The sequence below is a fragment of the Myotis brandtii genome, unplaced genomic scaffold, assembly GCF_000412655.1.
Source record: "Myotis brandtii unplaced genomic scaffold, ASM41265v1 scaffold363, whole genome shotgun sequence".
NCBI classification, from domain to species: domain Eukaryota; kingdom Metazoa; phylum Chordata; class Mammalia; order Chiroptera; family Vespertilionidae; genus Myotis; species Myotis brandtii.
In genome coordinates this window covers 4,076,477-4,090,475 of record NW_005363938.1, presented here as the reverse complement: position 1 = coordinate 4,090,475, position 13,999 = coordinate 4,076,477, and the positions used below count along the sequence as shown (strand labels likewise).

At 45.1% G+C, this 13,999-nt stretch overlaps 2 protein-coding genes across 4 annotated transcripts in view; both read left to right on the top strand.

Annotated features, from left to right (window-relative positions):
• Nucleotides 1–13,999, top strand: part of COQ7 (coenzyme Q7 homolog, ubiquinone (yeast)) — an 80,529-nt gene that overhangs the window by 21,114 nt on the left and 45,416 nt on the right. The window contains exon 6 of one of the 3 annotated variants that reach the window (XM_005872002.2): nucleotides 1,306–1,589. The exons of the other annotated variants lie outside the window; for them this stretch is intronic. The gene's annotated coding sequence lies outside the window, so the exon portion shown is untranslated. Of the gene's footprint in view, nucleotides 1–1,305; nucleotides 1,590–13,999 lie in introns of those variants that run through there. 3 annotated transcript variants of the gene reach the window in all.
• The window catches only part of ITPRIPL2 (inositol 1,4,5-trisphosphate receptor interacting protein-like 2), a 7,299-nt gene continuing 6,480 nt past the window's right edge, over nucleotides 13,181–13,999 (top strand). The window contains exon 1 of the mRNA XM_005872058.2: nucleotides 13,181–13,189. Coding sequence (XP_005872120.1) covers nucleotides 13,181–13,189 — 9 coding nt within the window. The remainder of the gene's footprint in view (nucleotides 13,190–13,999) is intronic.

Sequence of the window (13,999 nt, the reverse complement as noted above, 5' to 3'; positions counted from 1 at the left end):
CCTCCCCTTCTCTCCATTTTTGTTCCTACCTCTTCCTGCACATACTATGATTGAATTCACATAAACTACAGAGGATGGCTTCTCTATTTGACCCTAACAGGGAAACCATAAATGGTAGAGATTTGGATGCTATGGAGAGATTCAGATACCACCAAAAAGTGACCAGTCTTCAAAACTAGGCACCTTTTCTAGGTGCCTGCTCATCATTAAATTAGTATGTTACCATATTCCTGACATCTTTTCTGAAAAATCCCTGCGGACTTACCCTGTCTCTGTTGAAATCAAAGCAAACACTTGTGTGAAACTCACACACCTGTCTTCTTTACCAGCCTGTCCCTCCCATTTCCATGGAAATCATTTATTTCAGTAGAAAGATACCAAAAGTTAGGCCATGAGCTCAAGTGGAATTCAAAGCTGCATGTCTGTGTACCCCCAAATTTATATGTTGAAATCCGATCTCAAGGTGATAGTATTAGGAGATGGGGGTCTTTGAGAGATGATTAAGGCATGAGGGTGGGGCCCTCACATATGGAATGTGTCCTTATAAAAGGGACCCTAGAGAGCTCCCTTGCCCCTCTGCCATGTGAGGACACAGTGAAGACAGCTGTCTCTGAGCCAGGAAGTGGGCTCTCACCAGACACTAAATCTGCCGGTGTCTTGACCTTGCATTTTCCAGTCTCCAGAACTGTGAGAGGGTAATTTTTGTTGTTTATAAGTCACCCAATCTATGATACTCTGTTATAGCGTCTCACACTGACTGAGAATGACAGCATTCAATTATGGAGGACAGCTATTGCCACCATTTAAGAAGTGGGCTATGAGATGCTTTGGGAGTCCGAGGAAGGTATTCAGAAGGAAAGAAACCCTCCTTTCTCTCACTTCCAGTCTCAGAGGAGAGACTCAAACCAACTTAAATATAGGCATGAGTGGAGCTCAAATGAAACCATCAGCAGTTTCTATCTCTAGTCTTGGTAGTCCTTTCCTCTCCAACAGGCCTTTCCCCTGTATTGGCAAAGCTGCCTGCCAGCATCTCAGGGCTTACAGCCTAATGGATCAGCAACTCTGATAGAAAAAGGACTTCTCTCTAAAAAAAAAAAAAAGGACTTCTCTTTCTCAATTTCCCAGTGAAAATTAACTCTAGAGTAAATTGCAAATGGCCTCAAATTCTTTGCAGCTCCTTTCACCAAGAGGTGGAATTTATTGCACCATTTATTGCTGGATGATCTTGTACTTGTGTTGACCAATGGAATGTAGTAAAAGTGACAGTATATGAGTTCCAAGCCTAAGTCTCAATCTGCTTTTCAGTCTTTGCTCTGGATTTCTTTGAATGCTGCTCCCACAGCAACAAGCTTGGAATAGCCTACCAGAGGATGAAAAATTACACGGATCAGAAACATGCTGTTCCACATGTCCTTAGACAAAACAGTCTACCAACCACTGGACACTGAGAAGGCCATCCTAGACCATTCAGCTCCAGGCAAGCCACCAAGAGACCACTGCGATCAACTGAGCTGGCCTAGAGCAGAAGAACCACCCTGCTTACCCACAGAATTGTGAAAAATAATAAATGTTTGTTATTTAAGCCTTCATGGTTTGGGATGTTTGTTATGTAGCAAAAGCTAACTAATACTTATGGATCAACTTGGGTCACCTTTTACTCTGAATCACATAGTGAGCAAGGGAATACTGTACTCTCAACAGACTGGCCTAGGTTATGTGTCTGTTCCTCAAGCTGGGGATTGTGAGCAGTGACATCCAAATCAAACAAACAGCTGAGGGAGGGGAAGTTCCCAAGAAAAATCAAGCTGTTACCACCAGGTGGGTACCAAGGAAGCAGAAACAAGAGATACCTACTAGAACGATCTAACTAACCCATACTGGTAATCTAGGGAGTTTGCATTAATGGCCTCAATTCTAGTTCTCATTTGCAGCATAGCCCTAAGGACAACACTGCCTCTTTGACATTCAATTCAAGGGGCTGTCATGGTAAGGGCATTGGGGTGGAAGTCTAATGGAATTGAGTTTAATTGTTGGTTTTATCTGCTCTTGGCTGGATGGTCTCGTACATGTCTTGTAATCCCTTTGAATTTTAGTTTCCTCATCTGTAAAGTAGGAGATGACATTAATACCCACCTGTTATATACAAGTTGGCTATGAGCATTAGTGATTACACGTATGGAAAGTACAGTGCTTGACACATAGCAGGGGCGCAGGAACAGTTGTGGGTTTGTAGATGCACCCAGGTGCCGAGAAGCCAGGTGTCATGAGTAAGTGGCAGAATTTCCCACTGTGCCACCCCAGAGTGCAGGGAAATATGGTCCCCAATGGTGGTCCTGGGGTTCCTCTCTGCTGTGCCTCCTCCTCCAAGAGAGATGCAAATCCCAAGTGATCCTTTTTTTTTGGTGTCAAAACACAAAGGTCCACTTGGCTTTTGAGGCACATAAAAGAGTAATACTTTCCCTCCTTGAGAGAAAGTTGTCCCAAGTGAAATGTGTGGAGTATGAGTTACACTGGGAGGATCCTGGCCAGGCTGTGGTTGGAATGCCTTGACAACTGTGTCCTTAGATAGATGATCACAGGACGTCTGTGTGGGGCCGGGCCCTAGTGCAGGCCCATCTGTCTATCAGTCCGTAGGTTTAGTAAGGACTTCCTGCATCCAGGTGCAGGCTTTTTTCTCCCCAACCCTTTAGATTTCACAGGCTGGTAAAAAATGAATTCAACAAATATTTATTTATGGGGTGACACTTGTGCCAAGCACTGGTGAGATAAGGGGCCACAAAGCAAACAGAGCCCTGCCCACATGCAAGTGGCGGATGAAGTGATTTATCGATCTAGGATTGCCAACTTTTCATTTTGCTGTTAGGACTGAAGGAGAGAAACCAACTTCCCACGATTGTTATCAATTTTTCCTTAGAAGAAAATGGCTTGTTTGTTTGTTTTTGTTAATCCTCACCCGAGGATATTTTTCCATTGATTTTTAGCAAGAGTGGAAGGGAGGGGGGAAGACTGAGAGAAACATCAATGTACTAGTAAGAGAGACACATCAATTGATTGCCTCCCACACACTCCCTGACTGGGCCGGAGATGGAGCCTGCAACCTAGATATGTGTCCTTGTCTGGAATGGAACCCAGGACCCTCAGGCTGACGCTCTATCCATTGAGCCAAACTGGCCAGGGCAGAAAATGGTTATTTTAACATTCAACAGAGTGGATTGATTTTTTAAATCACTGTATTAGAATGCAAATTTAAGTTGCTGTGGCTTAGTTACATAAACAAAAATGCTTCGGGTGTGGGAGAGAGCACTTTAAATAGTCTGGACAATACTGTTTTACTTAAATGACTGTACTTAAAAAGCTGATCTCGTCTCCCAGTGTCCGTGTCTTACAATGGCTAGTTCATCATGCTGAGTGCTTAAAGATACATATGAATTCACATAACTTGGCCCATGAACTCAAACCAGTTCCTTCATTGGGTGCTCAACTGATGAAACTTTGGTTTCGATGCTGGAAAAAATCTGGCTATGATGGTCAATGAGAGACAGGATATCAGTTTCCAAACTAGCAACATCCTAACAGATATTTAAATGTTTGATTTTTTGTCTCAACATTATATTAAAATATTTTCTTCAAGCAAACAGGGAAATCAAAAGAACTGTACAGAGACCATCCATACATCAACCACTGAGATTCTACCATTAACGTTTAACTTCACTGGCTGTATCATATGTCTGTCCACTTACCCATCCCTCTCTCCACCCATCAGTTCCTCTGATTTTCTTATATATTTCAAAGGTAGTTGCTGAGACCAGTTCACATCACCCCTAAACACTTCAGCATGCATTTTACTCACTAGAATGTTTGTGGTATTTTTTTAAATAAAATTTAGATACAGTGAAATGTGTAAGTTGGAAGTGGACCATTAAATGTTTTGACAAATGTGTAATCCTAACTTCTATTGCCAATCTGTCAAGGGCAATTTGAACTAAATGCAGTTTTATTTTGCTACATGCTGACTTTGAAGTGTCCCTACCCTGTAAGAGGAGACTCCACTGTAAATTGGGTATTATGAAAAATTTCCTTCATATGTCTTACTTTGATCTTTTCCCCCATGCCCTGGAAAACATTATCTAATGTCCATTTGGGAAATGACTGACTCAAGGTAGTGTGTAGGGTTGTTAAAGGTATCGGCATGAGAGGTATGGGTCCGAATCCAACTTTGCCACTTTCTGGCTGTATGACCTGGGACAAAGTGTAGTCTGCCTATGCCTCAGTTTCTGCATCTACAGAATGGAGATAAAAATAGAACCCAGCTCATAAGGTTGTTCTCTGTGGTGAGGGCTGAATGAGTGAAAACCATGTAAAGCAGCGGTTCTCAACCTGTGGGTCGCGACCCCTTTGGTGGTCGAACGACCCTTTCACAGGGGTCGCCTAAGACCATCCTGCATATCAGATATTTACATTACGATTCGTAACAGTAGCAACATTACAGTTATGAAGCAGCAACGAAAATAATTTTATGGTTGGGTCACAACATGAGGAACTGTATTTAAAGGGCCAGAAGGTTGAGAACCACTAAAGTGCTTAATTAGGACGTTGCCTGTGGAACAGGAAACACTCAGGACATGCTGACTCCTATCTCCACGCTGATAGCAGGAGGCAGGGAAGAAGGGGCCTCGTATGTGAGACTTAACTTTGCAGATAGTGGTTTTCTGAACTCAGCGATTCTATGTTCCACTCAGTTCTGAGTCTCTTTTGTCCCCATTGGCCCTACAACCAGAAATTAAATGCCTGTCAAAATCCTCATCGTGGCATCACCAGACAATGCCAGTGGGAAATCCATGTCCATAAAATGATTCAAACTAGAAGAACTGGAGCAGGTGGGGAAGTGGGTTCTTACTCTCTAATTGTGTTGGGTTTATAGTGTAAATCTCATGGCCTTGAATTTAATATTGCACCATTTTATTGGCAAAAAATTGCATTACAGACTCATTAGCTCTCTCTTGGCCCTTCATCTCTGCTGGACCAAAGCTTCCCTTTGACTGATGCTGGTTTCATTATTCATGACTCATAAACCGTGGCTTTGGAAATACAGACCAGGGAAGAACATTCTCTAGTGAAAAGCTCTTTATGGGACTACTTTGCCGGACTTCTGAAATAAGGATTATTCATTCATTCTTTCATTTAGTTGGTCCTTCAACAATTAGTAATTGAATGTGTACAAGACAGATAAGGTCACTGTTCATAAGAAGAGATTACAGTATATTTAGAAATACAAACATTTAATTAGTAATCACACAAATAATGAATCGAAATTAGGATAGAACTGATCCCATAGCAACCCCTGGAGTAGATACTGTTGGTTGACTACTGTGGCAAAGGCTGATGGTTGTCCCCTAATATTCATTCTCTTTCTTTTCTGTAATAACAACACATTTTTTAGCAGGATTCATGCTCTAGAACAGTGGTTCTCAACCTTCTGGCCCTTTAAATACAGTTCCTCATGTTGTGACCCAACCATAAAATTATTTTCGTTGCTACTTCATAACTGTAATGTTGCTCCTGTTATGAATCTTAATGTAAATATCTGATATGCAGGATGGTCTTAGGCGACCCCTATGAAAGGGTCGTTCGACCGCCAAAGGGGTCGCGACCCACAGGTTGAGAACCGCTGCTCTAGAATAATGACTACATTTCTCAGCCTCCTTTGCTGTTACATGTGGCCATGTATGTTTCTGGAACCAATTCCAATGTGTGGAAAGACATTTTCCCACATCACCAAGCAATTCTTGGACACCAGCTGGGTGCCCTACAATTCAACTCAATTTTTACACTGTCTGCCTAGAGGTAGCATCAGATCCCACAGATTAAGGGCTCAGGCCCACAAGACTACTCCTGCCCCCCATTTCAAATGCTAATTGCAAGTCCAGGTTGTCCCCTCTGCTTCTGACAGTGAACCCTCTTCTCCTTGGATTTGATTAATTTGCTATAGTGGCTCACAGAACTCAGAGAAACATTTTACTTACTAGATCCCTGGTTTATTATGAAAGGATAAAACTCAGGAACAGCCGGATGGGAGGACGCATAGGGGAAGGGCGCCCAGCTTCCATGCCCGCGCCAGGCCCACCACTCTCCCCACATCTCCATGTAATCACCAACCCAGAAGCTCTCCAAACTCATCCTTTTGGATTTTTATGGAGGCTTCATTATTAATTGATTAAACCACTGGCCATTGGTGTTTGAGCTCCATCTCCAGCCCTTTTCTCCTCCCTGGAGATGGAGGGTGGAAGGGGGAGTGGGGAGGAGGAACTGGAGAGGTCTGAAAGTTCCATCCTTCTAATCACATGGTTGGTTCTCCTGGCAAACAGCCCCCATCCTCAGATGCTGGTGAAAAATGTCACCTCAGTAACATAACAAAAAATACCTTGACACTCTGGTCACATAGGAAATCCCAAGGGTTTTAGGAGATCTGTGCCAGAAATAGGGACAAAGACCAAGTGTATGTTTCTTATTAAAGATCACAATACCAGGTAATGTGCAGACATGGAATGTGCAATTAATTTCATGTCATGCCCTTCCTTTGTTCGTTTACTCTTTCCCATGGGCTGAAATGCCATCTTGCACTACAGATGTCAGGGCAGCACCTAGGCAGGGTGGAACAAGGAGATTGAAGGAGCCCAAGTTCCTGACACCATGACTGTTTCATGAGAGACAAGTGAAGTGTTTCTGTAACAATAGCAGAACTTATATTTTATTTTATTTTAATATTTTTTAATTGACTTCGGAGAGGAAGGAAGAGGGAGAGAGAGATAGAAACATCCATGATAAGAGAGAATCATAGATCAGCTGCCTCCTGCAAGTCCCCCACCGGGGATCGAGCCCACAACCCAGGCATGTGCCCTTGACTGGAATCGAACCTGGGACCTTTCAGTTTGCAGGCCGACGCTCTATCCAGTGAGCTAAACCGGCTAGGGCGCAGAACTTATATTTTAATTAATATTTCCATTGATATTGTAGTCCTCCTCCTTCCTTACTAAGAGAACCCCAAATTTATTCAGGTATCAACTCTTAACAAAGTTAACTATAGCCCTAGCTCAGAGGTAAGTCCTCATTAATATAAGCCAATAGGGCAACTCCCTTCTTCTGGCCAGTGATCGGCTTGGGCCTGGACATGATGCAATTGTAGACCATGAAACTTGCAGTAAGTTCTGCTGGGGAATTCCTGTGAAATATTTCCTTGCTCTAAAATAGAGATCCATAGGAGACAGCCACCTCTATAAAGTACCAGACATGGTGCTAGGTCCATCTTCTGATGGATGTTTGTGTGTCTGGATGTGATGTTGGACCCATGGCAGCCATTGTGTAACCAGGAGGAGAGCTAGTCTAGAAGGTAGAGCAGAAAGATGGAAGGAACCTGGTGATGGGGGTGAGCCATTGAATTAAGCAAGCCTGGAGCCACTTCACCTCCAGACTTCCATTTGGTGAGGTTGTAACATGTTATTGCTATTTAAATCAACTGAGTAGGGGTCTTTTATTACTAGTCACCAAGAGTTTCCTTACTAAACAGTATGGTACACAGGTTGTGACCAGATCTGCAGTCTCATCTCGCAACATTTCTCCCTCCAGCCTCCAACTTCAGACCTACTGAAATCCAGACCATGCTCTCTCATCTGTCCAGGGTTCCATACACAAAGGGACTTCTGCACGTATGTCCTTCTCTATCTCCTTTGTCTGGCAATGACCAGTTCATCTTCCAGAATCAATTCAGCAGACACCTCCTCAGGGAGCATTCTGTACCAGACCCAGGTGATGGGCCACCTCAGACCATTCGGCCTTGTCTACTGGCCTTGCTTCTTGCCCAGAGTAGCTCCAGTGACAGCTTGCTCCATTATCAATCACAATTGGAAAGAGCACTGCCAACACTGCCACCAACCAAGGCCTGCCTTTGCATGGAGCCAACCAACAAGTAGAGACTGACTGCATGTGTACAGACTAGGCTAGACCTGCAGAGACTCTGGCTTCTCCATCGACCTGGAGACAGCCAGGAAGTGCCGGCATTTAATGCCCAGTGGGCATACTTAGACAGATGAGGGACAGGAAATGGGGAGGAACCATCTGTTGAATTGGCTGCCCTTTTTCTCAACGGCTGATTAGAGATAAAGGGACTCTGTGCAGCATCTTTGGTGACTGGGGAGCCAGCTATGTTTGCCGCAGAGCTGTGGCCAGCTCGGTAATGCACCACATGTATACACCCTCCTTCCTTCCCTGCTTCACTTCCCCTCTGGTTTTGGCTTTGTACTCCCCAGAACACATTCACATGCAAGCCGTCACTTAGGTCCTGTTTTCTAGGGGACTGAGCTAAAATGCCTCCCAACTCATGCCACAACCACCCCTGAGTCTAGCAGTGATTGTTATAAGGATCCACAGGGAACCGAGGCAGCAGCTGCTCGCTCAGAAAGGACGATCTAGCTTGTCCCAGGCACACAGCAGCCGTTATGCCCCAACATCAACTCTGATACCCACCATTCTCAGATCAGCTGCTTGCTGTCCTTGCTCCTTCCTACCCTCCCCTGACCTGCTATGGTTTTTATTTTCTCAAAGCCTTTGTCTGTTCCATTCCTGCTGCTTAATTCTGAGTTCCACTTCCTCATGGTTTCTGTGTCCCATTCAAACCAGGGAGCCAGCTGTGTCTGCTGCAAAGCTGTGGCCAGCTTCGTAAGGCACCGGAATGTATACACCCTCCTCCCTCCCCTGTCTCTGCCCATAGTCTTGCTTAGATAGGTTTAGGTCACTTGGTCACCATCCAGTATTGGGTGGCATTGTTGGCAAAGCTGTGTGTCAGGCCTTGTTACTGGCTGCTCTGCTCCAGTCACTTTAGAGTAAGTGTTTAGAGACATCTGCATCAACTTAATATTGCTGTGACAGCCACAAAAGTGTGATTGATGGGCTCGTCTCTCTGAACAGAGGCTAGGCCATGTGGGTGTTCTGAGTAGCATGTGCCATGTGCTGTGTAATAGTCATGCATAGTAGAACCAACAGGACATGTTTAAGAAACAGCAACAGATCAGTTATTGCAGTTAGTTTGAGAAGCTGCGGGAAAGCTGCAGGAAAGGACTCTGGGACTTCCAGAAAGGATTCCTAAGTTACACAGCAGGCTGGGCCATTGAGGGAGCTGCTGCCTCCACCCGACCGGGGAGCTGCCTGTGGAATCAGGGCCCAGCTGTGGGCTTCAAAACCACCCACCTCTGCTGCCAGCTGCACTAGCAAAGCAGGTGTCCTGGGCAGCTCCTGTCCCCATGCCAGGGAATGTGGGAATGTGTTTCGCTTTCCAGCCCCAGCTTACAGAAGAAGGCTGGAATGGATGGTCAGTGAATGCCACAGTATCCACTCACCAACTCTAGACTTCTACAACAATAGGACCGATGTCCTGTCTCCCCCTGCCCCCAACTATCACATGCTCCTGGACCTGAGCATTTACACATTTTGTTCCCATTACCTGGAATGGCCTCCCTGAATTTCTGCTGATAGAAACATCATTCATTCATTTATTCAGAAAACCCCTGTAACGTTCCAGGCACAGTGTTGGGTGCTTCTGATACTAAGATGACTATGGCAAAGTCCCTCCTTCCAAGAACCTCATCAGCTGGTTAGTGAGATAGATACAAACATAAATTAACCTGCCTTCCCAGAGTGCTCTCTTTCTGTGCAATAAACCCTTTACCATGTGAAAGGAACAAAAGCACCAGGAATAAGAACCCAGCTCTGAAGTAGCCTTGCCAGCCATGTGACTCATCCTCTCAGCCTCACTTTCCAAACCCCATTTGAAAAGGCATTGATGACAGCCCCTATCTCACTGGGCTTGTTCTGAGCATTTTAGGAGAAACTATAGGAAGGGCTGTGTCCAGGAGGCACATGGTACATTTGATACAGTGTTGTCTGTTGCCACCCTTCACAGCCTAGTCCTATGTCTCCTCCCGAGAGCCTTTCCCGGCCTCCATGGGAAGTGAGTCACCTCCTCTTTCACTTTTCCTCTCATCAGTGTTGGGAGACACACCTCTGGGATATCAGAAATGTTGGGAGGGCTGTGTGTATATATTTGCTAAGCTGTTAAAAAAAAAAACAACAGGAGTGGACTTTGTCAAGTATTAAACATTAAAGGAAATTTTTAATGAAATAATTATCAAAAGTCTACAAAACCTTTTTCTGAATCCACCCATATTGTGCGGTGTTTTAATCTGTCAGCTGGGAGTGCCCTGTTTTCCTTCAGGTTCCCCTCTGCCTGCCATACAGTAAGAACCCACAAAAGTGGGTAATAAACTAATAAATAAGTGGGCTTGTATTTGCTCTGACACATACAGTAGATTTTCCAAGGGCAAAGTTCTGAGGTCTGTACCTGAACTCTTTGGAGGAAGTGAGCTATGGGAACCAATTACGGGCTGGAAAAACAGTAACAGAAACACATCATTGACTCAGTGCAGTGGGGTGAAGTGTCCCGTGTGAATGATAAAGGAGATACAGCAGGGAAAAGTGAGCTTTTTCCAGTATACCTCCAAAAAGCTATGTCCACATCCCAACCCTTGGAACCTGTGAATGTTACCTTACTTGGAAAAAGGGTCTTTGCAGAAATAATTAAGTTAATGATCTCTGCATGAGACCATTGGGATTACCCAGGTGGGCTCTAAATTCAATGACAGGTGTCCTTATAAGAGAAAGAAAAGAAAAAATACAGACACAGGCCCTGTCTGGGTAGCTCAGTTGGTCCCAATACACCACGGTTGCAGGTTCAATCCCTGGTCAGGGCACATACAAGAATCAACTAATGAATGTATAAATAAATGGAACACAAATCGATGTTGCTCTCTCTCCCTTTCTCCCTCTCTCTCTCTCAAATTAATTTTAAAAAAAAAGATACACAGAGAAGCGATCACGTGAAGATGGAGGCAGAAGTTAATGTGATGCAGCCACAAGCCACGGAATGCCTGGAGTCACCAGAAACTGGACAAGGCTGCCCAGCCGGCCTGACTCAGTGGTTGAGTGTCGACCTATGAACCAGGAGGTCATGGTTCAATTCCGGGTCAGGGCACATGCCTGGGTTGTGGGCTCGGTCCCCAGTGTGGAGTGTGTAGGAGGCAGCCAATGAATGATTCTTTCTCATCATAAATGTTTTTATCTCTCTCCCTCTCCCTCTGATATTAATAAAAAATATATTTTTAAAAAGAAAAGGGAAAAAAAGAAGCTGGACAAGGCAAGGAAGGATCCTCCCCTAAAGGCTTCAGAAGGAGGACAGCCTGTTGCCCTTAAGAACTGTGAGAGAATAAGTTCCAGTTGTTCTAAGCCACCCAGTTGTGGTACTTTGTTACAGCAGCCCCAGAAAATAAATGCAGCTGCTTTGGAACTACAGCAGCCAACCCTGGGGGTTGTAGCAGAGATTGTACGGCTGACAAGCCTAAAATACTTACACAGAATGTTTGCTGACCTCTGATCTAGAGCATCGCCCTTTTTGTATGGTTGATGATAGCATGCCATCATATCTACTAGGGGAAAAATAAGTCACCCTGTTAGTATTACCCCTACTTTATAGATGGGGAAATTAAAGCAAAGTGTGATTAAGGGATTTATCAAAATATGGTGGCCACCTATTGCTTTCACATGCCAAAACATCCCCTCCCTCTTCTCCAGTATAGCATACTGACTTCTTTGGGGACCACAGCCCCCATGGTCTGGGCAAGGCTCACCTCACCTCCTGGTTCCAGAGTTGGGTATCCAACTGTCTTGGTCAGCTGGGGCTGTATATATAACAAATACCACAGACTGGGTGGCTTAAAAAACAAATTTATTTTCTAACAGTTCTGGAGGCTGGAAGTCCAAGGTCAAGATTTGGCAAGGTCAGGCTTCTAGTGGGAATGAGAGACCTTTCTCTTTCTCTCTCTTCCTCTTATAATGATACCAGTCCTATTGGATTAGGGCTCATCATTGGATTCTGACCTCATGTAACCTTAACAACCTCCTAAAGTCCCTCTTTCCAAATACGGTTACGTCGGGGATAAGGGCTTCAACCTCTGAATTTTGAAGGGACACAATTCAGTCCATAGCTCCACCACAGGCCAGGCTAATCAGTGCATTCTCTAACTGGGATGCTGGTAGCATATGACCTAAGGCTATCCCTAGGCATAGCATTTACTGCAACTTTCAGGCAAGCAAAACTTTCTCTTCCTTCGCAGCGAGGTTAAAGTGAGGCTAAAGTGAAGCTAGAGCAGCCAGGGGCATATGGAGAGGACCTGGCAGAGGGTGCAGCCAACTTAGAAGAAAACAGAGCTAAGAGGCCTATGGAGAGTAATTAAATCCAGCCTTACTGAAGTAGGATCCCCTAGATCAGACAGTTGGAGGGCCAGACTATAGTTTAAAAAAAAACTATGAACAAATTCCTATGCACACTGCACATATCTTATTTTGAAGTAAAAAACCAAAACGGGAACAAATACAATATATGTATTTGCATGTGGCCCGCGGGCCGTAGTTTGAGGACCCCTGCCCTAGATGTCTGTTAACATGATACAATCAATTCTGTTTGAGCTGTGTTTCTGTCACTTACAACCCAAAGAATCCTGACTGACAGACTACCGTCTGATAGCTAATAGTAGTGGAGATGGGATCTGAAAGCAGGTTTGCTAGCTCTAACAGGCTCAGCTCAGGATTTCCTGGGAGTAATCTTGGTACTTAACTCAGGAGCCATCCTCAGTTCTGATTCCCAGGTGGCAGCTGGACTCTGAACATTTTTATTGCCTTCATCCTGCTCTCCTTAATTGATGGTGAGAGCAGGGAAGGTGGAATGAGTGTTAACTAAATAAAGATTATTTAAATTTAGATAAATTCAGGGGGTGCTCCCTGATTATGCAATAAAACAAAGCTCCCCCTGACTGAGGTGCCAATGTAGGTCTGACAAAGGATACAGACAAATTCCCAGCAGTTGAGGAAGGGGAATTCTGGTCCCCTCCCTGAGTCCTGACCCTGGTTTCTCTGAGCAGCACTCTGGTAGGGACCCTGGTGCCTGTGTTCAAGGCACAGCTCTGCTAAAGCTGTGTGACCTTGGGCAAGCAGCTGACCCTGCCTGTGCCCCTGGTTCCTCATCTGAAAAATGGAAATAGTGCCCAATTCATAGGATTAACAGGAGGAGTGAGTGAACATGTGTAAGGTGACAGTACTATCACACAGTAAGTCCCTTGTAATGGCTGTTATTATTCCGGAGGCTGGCTCCTCCTCATGCAGTTCTCAGACCAGATGTCACCTCCAGCTGCCATGCAGCAAAACCCATCTTCTCACTCCCTCATATAGTTGTTTCATCCAGAGCATTTTCTTCTATGACCTTCTCTTTTGATTCTTTTCCTTCCTCCCTCCCTCCCTCCCTCCCTTCCATCCTTCCTTCCTTCCTTCCTTCCTTCCTTCCTTCCTTCCTACCTTTTTTCAATCTTTCTTCCTCTCTCTCTTCTCTTCTCTCTCGCTCTTTCAGGCTGCAAGCTTTATGAAGAACAGAAACTGTATATTTTGTCAACTGCTATTTTCCCAGCACCTAGCCTCCTACTTGGCACATAGTAGGTGCTCAGTAAATATTGGTTTGAATAAAGACAGCGCCACTCTGGTAGGGACTGCTTTCTTTGGGGGCCTGCCACCCCACCAATACCACGCCGCCACGAATTGCTGTGGGTGGAGGAGAGACAGTCTCGGCTTGAGCACTTTGCTCCTTTTAACTTTCCAGTGTGTAACTTCATGTGAGTGCACCCTAGAAGTTCCCTGGACAAGGCCACCGCCCCGGAATCAGGGCCTTCCCAGTTCTGCCTTAAGGGAGGGAGAATGGGGGTGGCCCACAGAAGACCAGTTCCAAGCGCGTCCTGAAGTCCCTCCCGCCGTCCCACGTCGCTTTAAGCCGACCCCGCCCGCCGGCTGGGCGCGCGGCTCCAGACTTCGGCATTTCCTCCCCGCTAGCTGGCGCGGCCTCGCCTCCCCT